This window comes from Neomonachus schauinslandi, chromosome 15 (genome assembly GCF_002201575.2).
Source record: "Neomonachus schauinslandi chromosome 15, ASM220157v2, whole genome shotgun sequence".
Taxonomy (NCBI): Eukaryota; Metazoa; Chordata; class Mammalia; order Carnivora; family Phocidae; genus Neomonachus; species Neomonachus schauinslandi.
Genome location: NC_058417.1, coordinates 47300301 through 47311032, shown reverse-complemented (window position 1 = coordinate 47311032; position 10732 = coordinate 47300301). Strand labels below are relative to the sequence as shown.

Below are 10732 nucleotides of genomic sequence, written 5' to 3'. Positions count from 1 at the left end.
CACTCAGGATCGACCCCCGTTGTGGATTAGAGCTAAGGAAGAGGTGAGGGTCGATGGTTTAAAACAGACTTCTCAGATATTTGACATTCAAATTGGTATGGTTCCTACTCCATGCAACAACAAAATTCCGGCAATAAAACTTGCTGTGTTTAAAATAATAAATGCCTCCTCTTTGATTAGAGGAAAACATTAACAAATTATGGCTTCTAACGTCCTTTCAAAATATGAGTCCTAGGCCGAAGACTTCCGTTCCAGTGCAGAAAAGTATCTAGATTCCCACCATCCAGAGATAGTCACTTAAATGAACATTTTGATGTATGTGCCTTTATATACGTGTGTGTGCATGCATTCGCAAGCATATTTATATTTGTATAGATATAAGCGTACAGACATTAAAAAAAAAATGGGATCTTGGGGCATCTGGGTGGCTCAGTCAGTTGAGCATCTGACTGGATTTCGGCTCAGGTAATGATCTCAGGGTCGTGAGATCGAGCCCCGAGTCAGGCTCTGCACTCGGTGCAGGGTCTACTAAGGATTCTCTCCTCCCTCTGCTCCTCCCCCCCCCCACTCTTTCTTTCTCTAACACATAAAAAATAAAATCTTTTTTTTTTTTTTTTTTAAGATTTTTTATTTATTTGCGAGAGAGAGAATGAGAGACAGAAAGCATGAGAGGGAGGAGGGTCAGAGGGAGAAGCAGACTCCCTGCTGAGCAGGGAGCCCGATGTGGGACTCGATCCCGGGACTCCGGGATCATGACCTGAGCCGAAGGCAGTCGCTTAACCAACTGAGCCACCCAGGCGCCAAAAATAAAATCTTAAAAAAAATAAAAAATGGAATCTTACTTTGAATACTGTTTTATATCATGTTTCTTCTACTTATGAGCAAGTTATGGACTTCTTTTAATACAATATATCTAATTAGAAATCTATGGTGTTGGGGCGCCTGGGTGGCTCAGTTGGTTAAGCGACTGCCTTTGGCTCAGGTCATGATCCTGAGGTCCTGGGATCGAGTCCCACATTAGACTTCCCTTGGTCTGCGGGGAGCCTGCTTCTCTCTCTGCCTCTGCCTGCCACTCCCCCTGCTTGTGCTCTCTCTCTCTGTCAAATAAAGAAATAACATCTTAAAAAAAAAAAAAAATCTATGGTGTTTTGTTTCCAGGCCTTTCAAAAGTTACCTTTTTTCTTAAACTAGGAAAAAATTTTCTGAAGTACAAGAGAGGACACAGTGAAAAGTAACTCTTCCTCCATCCCACCCACCCTTTTAAAAATATTTTATTTATTTATTTGAGGGAGAGACAGAGAACACAGAGTGAGAGAGAGAGAGAGAGAGAGAGCACAAGCAGGAGGAAGGGCAGAGGGCAAAGCAGACTCCCTGTTGAGCACTGAGCCCGATGCAGGGCTCAGTCCCAGGACGGTGGGATCATGACCTGAGCCAAAGGCAGACGCTTAACTGACTGAGCTACCCAGGTGCCCCCCTCCTTCCCCTTGTACAACCATCCTGGCAGCCCTGGTATTAACCTCTGACTGGGGCTTCTGACCCACCGATCCCTATGATATATTATCCTCCTCCCTAACTTACCTAGCAACCTAACTTCCCCAGCTAGATCTTGCCTCTACACATTTCATGAGACCTGTCATTCACCCCAACTCTAAAAACTGCCTAAGTAATTATATATTCCACCAGTTGTCTCAGCTCTCCTAAACCTTGGATTAAGTGCATAGAGCAAAACACGAGTCTTTAAATTATCTTGGTTACTATAAATCTCAGAATCAAGCTTTTATACGTGTAAGCAATTCCTATTGCTCAATTTGATAATGGCCTGATCCGTTTGAAAACAGACTGGTGATCTGCATAGAGCAACACGTTTTAGGTTGCATCATAAAGATTATTGGTTTTAAGTAAACCACTCTGGTTTGAAATCACCATTTTGCGGCCTGACTTTGATACCAGCCCACAGCCTCCGGGTCCTGCTGGTCTAAAGAACACCTCTCCGAAGAGTCTCAAGCTTACTTCTCAAAGGCAGGGCTCACAGAGGAGGGTTCTGACAAACTCTATATTCAGTCTACCATTCCCTGTTCCTTCCTGCACTTTCTCCATGAAGCAGCTGACTCTGAAATAATTACTAATGCCCAGGACTGACTGACCCCTCCCTCCCCTCCTTTCTGTAAACCCCTCCAATTCAGTGCTACCAAGACTTCTCAGGTGGGCTGCAGGGGTAAACTGTGGCCCACATTCCCATAGTCCTTCCCACTGCTTGGGAATCGTGCTCCAGGTGCATCTCCCTCCCCTAGCCCCCACAAGTGTGCTAAGCTGAGGGAATTGACCACTGAAGCTTAGCCCAGTTATCAGTCAACCAACTTCTAGTTAGTTCTTTCTATACCCACAAGGAACGACAGTAATAACTGAGGCAAGAAAGCAAAGCCACAACCTGAAAGAAAAGGGATCTATTGTCTCTATCCGGTCTACCCATTGCTGAGATCAGTCACTCCACTCCACACCTGGGAGATGATCACGCGGCTGCCATAGCCCATTTGGTTCTTAGCTCATCTTCCCTATTTCTTTGCTCAGGGATTACAGTATGAGCAACCCCACCCTCCAGTTCTGCCATTTTCTTTTTCTACCATTACATCAAAGCTTCAGGGAAATAGAAAGAATCTTGTCTTCATAAGATGTGTGAGAACCACTCTTAAATTAAGATGGTTATGAGGAAAGAATTGGGTGTTTCATTCTACTGTGCTCAATTGGATTTATGATAATTAAATAATAAACAACCATGGCTTGGGAGGGATGCTTACAGTGTTTTGTGGAAAATTTGATCAATTTTCCCACCATGCCCTGCTTTTCATTCCTTCCCTTGCCTCTTCCTTTTTTTGCCTCCTTGGCTTGGAGTGGCTGCCATGACTGCTGAAATTTCTGACCCGAGTATCAAGCAGGGGCAGTCTCTTTAAGCACTAACAACTTTGGCTCAAGAGTTTGTAAATGGGCCCGCAAAGTGCAGACTCCACTAATGGTCAGTCAATAGCTTACACTACATTTCTAGAACCAAGCATTCAATTAGGCAATCTTAAAACGTGGTAGCCTATGTGATCTTTGTGATATGCTCTAAGGTGATATGTACCTTCAAAGTTTTTTTCCTTTTCTTTTTTCCCCTAAACTTCTTGAAGAATTAAACAACGTGGTTTTTTTTTTTTGATGTTCTTCAGCTCCTGTAGTTGTTTTGTGAACTTAGGGAATCTTGCAATGAGGTGAATCAATAGTGAAATGCTGGGGGATGGTTGTTTCCCTTATGTATTTTAGCATCCTGGAGGCAAAACTAATAAATATTCAGCGAATGATTAGCTGGTACATCCCCACGTGCGTCCTTTGCAGATCCACGCCAGCTACCCTTTCACAAGCAGTTTTACTTGGTAATTTACAAGGGTTCTGGCTGCACTCTGCACCTGCCAGTTTTGCAGTAATTAGGATGCAAAATGATTTCTAAATTAAGGTTATGGACTTGTAAAATCAAGAAAGGCTGACAATCAACATTGTCACTGTAGTAGCCAGCGAGTAACGGGATAAATAACTAGGAAAAGTCCTTTAACCATCATCCCACGTGCACATTAGAGGTCTATACAAGATGCAGGTGAAAAACAGAGGCAGGTGGCAGGGTCCGTGTGCGATGATTTACAAACACGCCGTTGCTCTTGTCATATATCAGCAGCGTTGGGGCGGGGGAAAGGGTTTGGGCATTTTAGGGCACAGGCACTTGGAGTGACATAAAACCTGAGCATCGCGGCCAGGCGCACCGGCGGGTCCTGCAAGGTGGGGAAGGGCGAGCTTTCGAGCAGGTCGGACCGAGAGGCGGCTGGGGCGCTGCGTGGAGTCCCGCGCAGGGAGTCGGACTTCTGACCGGAGCGAGGGCGGCCGGGAGCCAGGAGCCAGGAGGGGAAGGATGAGCGGGGGAGTGGGCGGAGGGAACCGGGAGAGCAGTGAGCAGAGCCGGAGAAGCGGAAGAAAAGGAAGAGGAGGAGGACGAAAGGGAGGAGAGCGGGAGGAGAGCGGGCGGAGGGCGGGGAGGGGAGGGGAGGGAGGGAAAGGAGGAAAGGAAAGGAAAAAGGCGGCGGAGGAGAGCGGCCCGCCCCTCCCGGCGTCCTCCTCCGCTCCCAAATTCGGGCGGGCCCGGCCCAGGCCGCCGCCTGCCCTCCCGGGGCTGCTCGCAAAACGCGGAGGCGCCGACTCCCCCGGCGCCCGTGTCCGCCCCAAGCGCGCCCCCGGCCCCAAGCGCGCCCCCGCGGCTCGCGGTCGGGGCATGCGCGGTGGGCGGCGCCGCTCCGGGCCGCCTCTGCCGCTGAGAGTAGGAAGCGCGAGCGCCGGGCGCAGGGCTGTCAGTGAGCGTGGGGCCAGCCGGCGAGCAAGCGAGTGGCTCCGGCTCCCGCGCCCGCTCCGGCCCGACTCTCCCCGGCCGCCGCCGCCGCCGCTTCCGCGACCTCGGCTGCCGGCCGGCGCTCCCGCCCGGGGTCGCCCGCCGCCCCTCCCCCGCCCGCCCCCGCCCCCCGGCCCTCCGGGGCTGCTGCCGCTCCCCGGCGGAGGCAAGAGGTGGTTGGGGGGACCATGGCTGACGTTTTCCCGGCCAACGACTCCACGGCGTCTCAGGACGTGGCCAACCGCTTCGCCCGCAAAGGGGCGCTGAGACAGAAGAACGTGCACGAGGTGAAGGACCACAAATTCATCGCCCGCTTCTTCAAGCAGCCCACCTTCTGCAGCCACTGCACCGACTTCATCTGGTAGGTGCGCGCGGGCCGGGGCGCACGGCTGGGCGCCCGGGGCTGGGGACCGGTCCCTCTCTAGTCCGGGTCACTTCGTCCCGGGGACCCTCGCTCGGGCCCCCCAGTCCCGGAGCGCCTGTTTTGGGGCTGACCCAGTCGGGGAACTTGGAGAGAGCCGGCCGAGTCCGAACTCTCGCCCGGAACGACACGCGCGCGCCGGGGACACTCGCGGGCAGGACTCCCGGGGAAGGCGCTGCCAGGTCACACCCCCTACCGCAGGAGGGAGGCTGGCCCCGCGCCGCAGTGACACTGATCCCCTCCGCGGGTCTGGTGTCTCCTCCGTCTCCCAGGCGCGCCCGCCTTTCTGTACGGACAGGGGAGCCGTCGCTTGCTGGATGTGAGCGAAGGGGAGAGCGAGAAAGAGAATCCAAAGGGCAGAGTTTCCCGGAGAAACGCCCGGAGTAACCGGGGAGCGGCGGCGATTGCGCCGCGCGGTCCAAGTTATTGGCGAGCCGGGCTGGGCGACTTCGGGGAGGGGGGAGTGTTGTTTCCCAGCGGGCTTGGACTCCTCTGGAACCTTGGGTCCTTGCCTACTGTAGCTTATATCTGCTGGGCACGGGAGACTGGACTTTCCAGGGTGAGCCCAGGGAGAGCGGAGAGGCAGCAAACTGTTGAAAGCTTGCGGTGGGGGAGGGGAATTAAAACCGAGCAGGCAAATGGCAGAAGGGCAGAGGGAGTCTTTTAAAATAGACCCTGTTAGCACGAGATTAGACCTGCAGCCCGGCTGATGAGGACAGAGGCCTTAGTTAAGAAAACTACTGTAAGGTGTCGGAGTTCAGGTACAGAGTTTACAGCGAATGCGGTCTTGTGGGCCCAGGGGTTTGGGGGGGGGACCTCTAAAGGGATGGCCTTCAGGGGTCTTTGAACCCTGCGAAGCTAGGCAGAACTGTATATACCTTCTTCTAGTGAGAGCTAATGGCTCTTACTGACTCTCAGAACATGGTGACCCAACCCCCAAAGTTTAGAAAGCTGAACCTTAGGGAACCCTAGGTGCTCCAGTTTGAGCAGTGAGCAGTTTTTTCTCAGGTTGGCAGATACCCGGCCTTTTTCTATCTCCTGTTCCTGAATGTAGGTAGGAAACTCCCCAAGTCAGAGTTATGGTGAGGGTTCCTTAATTCCGGTCTCTCGTGGGTCAGGGGACTGCACTGGGGTGACAGTGCCACAGAGCCACTAACCCTCTGTGGCATGTATCTTTTGGGGCCCTAGGCAGAACTTACCGATGGCTGTGTGAATCCATTACACCCCGGGGTGGGCGGGCGGGCGGGCGGGGAGCAACTCCAAGGATGAAGTCCACAAATGTGCTAATAAGATGCTTAATTTTTCCTTTATGGATGGCATCTGAATTCACATCAGGGGGAAATCATAAGCCCCACAAATATGCTAATAAGGTGCTTAATTTTTTCCTTTATGGATGGCATTATCTGAATCCATCACATCTGGAGGAAATCACCTCTAAGGGCCCCCACAAGCGTCCTAAGATGCTTAACTTTTCCTTTATGGATGGCTATTCGAATCCATCACACCTGGGGAAAAGCATCTCTAAGGGAGTGCCACACACACGGTGCTAATAAGGTGCTTTTTCCTTTCCTTTTTAGAAATCTCAAAAGTACTTTCATGAAAAGCACAGCCACCTTTGCGAATGATTTCCACTGTGTAGTCATTACATGAAGCAGTTGTGCTCAAAGTAACTATAGATAAGGCTATCTAAAAGAAGTTCTTGGAGCATCAGGGCAAGAGGTTACTGCATCTAGTTAAGGGGACTTGTTCAGCCTCCCATGCCGATTGTGAGATCCCATAAAAAGGGAGCATTGAGACTGCAGACTACTTTTGGGGGTGGGGCGGAGTAGGTGAATTAGGAAAGGGACTTGCAACATACATAATAATCAGGCTAGCTAATGTCTTTCCACTATCAGTTGCTCTAAAGGATTAGCCCCTGGTGAACTGCTATGGTACTTGAGGTCACCAGGTGTAATGTGAAGTGAAAAATAAAGGTCTCCCTGTCAGCTTCCTCCCTGAGTAATTCCTGTAATACTTCTCCTAATTAGAAACTACTTGAAAGTTCCAAGAAAATATTCACCAGGATTATCTAGCAGTAGTTTTAACTTCAGTTGTCTTTCATTGTGTCTATGGGTCCGTAATTTACAAGTTTGTTTTAACTATTAAAATACTGATACTTTAAAACTATAAATGTTTGGGCTTAAATCTGTTTGGTGGAATGAGTAAGTTATATATAAAGATACATGAAGTGCTTTGTCAACTTAAAATGCTATGTAAAGCAAGAGATTATGACTAAGAATTTTAATGCAGTTCATCGTAGTTGAAACAGTGTTTACAATTTAATGTCCCTGGTAGGGCTCTCTGCTCAGAGTAAATCTTCTAATTTACAAGAACAAAATAGCCTCTGTATTTGCTTTGAATGCTATTGATCCTCTAAAAAAATTAGATCATAACTTCAAATGCAACCAATAAAAATATTTTGTGAAATCTGGCTCCTTTTAAACCAAAATTTAATGTGGGGTGGTACTGTTTGGTGGTTTCTAGACACCTATTTTAAGTACATTCACAACAAATGAAGCCACTTTTTAGTTGTGTTTAGGGAGAAAAAGGATTTTCATTTTGTCTTTAGGGACAAAATTAAAGCACTTCCTTCAACCGTAAAGTATTTGTTGAATATTATAGCTAACTCTGAATATCCTAGTCATGTTCTTGTCTGGAAACTTAAGTATGGGTAACAGTGTAAACTGGAAAGAACCTTGATACATTGAAACAATTCAATGAGCCTTTGGAGGCTATCCAGAGGTAGGTTTTTTTTTTTCCAAAGTTGAATTTATTCCGTACTCTAGGCATGTTTTTCCTATCAAATCATTGGTTTTTATGTACAAACCCTTAATTCTGTGGAGTACTTTGTCTCATAACTGGCTTAAAATATGGTATACAACACAAAATATGTTAAGATACTTTGTTGTTTCTGTTTTTCAGGGGGTTTGGGAAACAAGGCTTCCAGTGCCAAGGTAAGCTGCCACATTGGATTTTATTTTCAAGTACAACACGAAATAAGCATTCCAAACAGGAACAGTATTTCTAGTCCTCTTTTCTTTGTGATCCAAAAAAAAAAAAAATTATTTTCAAAATGAGGTCTGTAAATTTGGGCCATTAAAAAAAAAAAAATCGTATCGCCTAGTAATCTGCATATGGAGCTGCCTTTTTCTCATTGGGAAAAAAAAAAAAAACCTTCCTGTAACTTTATTTTTTGCCAAGAACATTCTTGTCAGAAACTGCTGTCTTTGTGTGGGTGTTGAGGAAAAGAAATGGAATCACTTTGTATTCATGTGGCTTTTCTTGTTCTTGCTCGTTTTTGTTCTTTATCTCTTACCTATGCACTGGGTTGGACTCTGTAACTAATCTTAGGCCATGCATCATTCTAGTAGTTTTGTGTTTTTGATTACTGATTGTTCAGAACCAAGTTAGCACATATTAAAGTTTCCTAGATTATAATGGGTTGCTGTGCTAGGAGGCATGTTTTTCCTTTCGTGTGAATGTGCCTTTAATGTGTATATGTACTACTGATTGCATCCGGAAAGAAATCCACTTATTTCCAGAAGTCCATTTATTTCCACCTCGGATCTGTAGTCCCATTTTATACACATCAAGTATCTCCTTTCTTATACTCTCCGTTCTGTTTGTCTAAACTTAATACTTTGTACCTTCTGAAGGCATCCCAGGCTCCTAGCCCACCATTTAGCTCTCCTGCTCACTATATTATGTTTGTTTAGTTCTGGTTACATTTCCCATCTGGGCATCGGTTTATTAGGGAAAGTGCGAAGTGTACATTCAACCCAGAAAACTTTATCCTAACACTGTTTAATAGTAAGCACGTTAGGGAGACACTGTGTACTTATAACTCTAAAATTGTGCTAGTGAGGTAGCTTCTAAAGTTCTTCAAATTCATGAACTTGTTTCTTACACTTTCTAAATCTGTTTTTGATGAAGGTATTTTATGGTGTAATCTACCTTCAAGATGTGCTTCAAACCCCTATTGAATAAAAATCACTGAGTTACATTGGGAAATCAAGGGATATTCCTTTAAAGAATAAAGAGAACCATCTGTTGCATCCCTCCTTACAAAAGATGAAAGGAAGGTGGAGCTCTTTACATTTCTTACTTGTGGACCTGAATTTACATTAGGCAATATTTGGGTCTCAGCTTGAAATGTGTTTTTTGTTTTGAAGTTTAAATGTGGAAAGTGTGGTTCCGGGCAACTGATTTGCATCTATTGTTGTAATATTTGGGTGGGAACCTATGGAAACATAAGAACACTTGAGGAGAAAGGCATGCTAAACTGTACCATTTCTTACATACTAAGACTTCAGGATAAGGTTGGTCCCCTTTAGACCTGCTTGTTGGAGTCAGTTTTGTTGGTGAAATCAGTGGCTATATTAGGGGCACAAGGGGGGCCTGCATGATCTCCCCCCCCCCCCCGATTGTATGGACTTTTTTTGAGTGGATTAGCAGATTAATAGTCTTATGTTAGCATAACTGTCATAAAAAGTGAAATTTTATGCCCTTCTCTCTTTCCTTCAGGGATAAGTTCTTTTTAAGATATCCACTCATTGGGGCGCCTGGGTGGCTCAGTCATTAAGCGTCTGCCTTTGGCTCAGGTCATGTTCCCAGGCTCCTGGGATCGAGCCCCACATCGAGCTCCCTGCTCCGCGGGAAGCCTGCTTCTCCCTCTGCCACTCCCCCTGCTTGTGTTCCCTCTCTCGCTGTGTCTCTGTCAAAAAAATAAAAAATAAAAATCTTAAAAAAATCCACTCATTCATAGCTTTTAAAAACTCAAAATTTTAAATCCTATCATTTGCTGTTCCCCCACCCCATAGTATATGGTGGATGTCCTTCCCCATTAAAACCTTTGTACTAACTTACTCAGTGGTGCATGTGTGGGTGTATCAAGCTTATCCATTTCTCTAAGTTCTTACTAGTCCAGTGTTGCTGTCAATATCCTTGGACACTAGTATTTCTAGAATACCTAGAAGAACATGTGTGTACACTGTAAGTTTTAAGGAGTATAGCTACGTTGCTCTCAAAATGTTACAATTTACATCTTCAGTATTGAGTGTTCCCCTTTCCTTTCACTCTTACCAATATTGGAGAATGCAGATCTTTGACATTTTTGCTCTAGTAGGTGAAAAGACCCCCTCCCTCCCCCAAATCTTCATCTGGGTAAGTCGGAACATTTTTCAAACTTGTTTTAGCCATTTCTATTCTTGCCTTTATCTAATTGCCTTTATCTAATACTTGAAATTTAGTTTTTACGAACTGGACAAAATAGAGCAGTGAATATGTAATGTACTTTATGCACTGTTCTTTGAAGTAAACCACAGGTCTCCTTACATGAGTTTATGTACTGCATCTACAAGTCTGAATTCATAAACTATTTCAAATACAACCTATTTGTAACATGCTATGTGCTTGTCTTGTTTAGTGTGTGTCCTCTATATTTGACTTCGAGTAGACATGATAATTACAACTTCTGGATGTTAGGACAGTGCTTTTTAACTGCACAAATACAGTTACCTAACATTTCCATTTTGACATTCTCAAAAGTACTAACATCTGGCCATTTTATTTTTAAGTTGGCTCCATGCCCAGCATGGAGCCCAACATGGGGCTTGAACTCACAACCCTGAGATCAAGTCCCGGCTGAGACCAAGAGTTGGACACTTGACGTACTGAGCCACGTAGGCCCCCCCTAACATCCAACCATTTTAGAATACATTTAGGTTAGAATATACTTGTTTTCTCTTAATGTTCTTAAAATCTTTCCTGCTCTGTTTGGTAGTCCCATTCATCAAGAGGATATCTCCTCCTCCTCCTGGGCCTTTGGCAACAGACCCTCTGAAGATGGCATTTAGGGTTGAGACTCT

At 46.2% G+C, this 10732-nt stretch overlaps 1 protein-coding gene across 1 annotated transcript in view; it reads left to right on the top strand.

The window, feature by feature from the left end:
- The first annotated feature begins 4551 nt into the window (after positions 1-4551).
- The window catches only part of PRKCA (protein kinase C alpha), a 385436-nt gene continuing 379255 nt past the window's right edge, over positions 4552-10732 (top strand). Inside the window, exons 1-2 of the mRNA XM_021678425.1 lie at positions 4552-4766; positions 7788-7819. Of these exons, the coding sequence (XP_021534100.1) occupies positions 4594-4766; positions 7788-7819 (205 nt within the window). The 5' untranslated portion in view covers positions 4552-4593. The remainder of the gene's footprint in view (positions 4767-7787; positions 7820-10732) is intronic.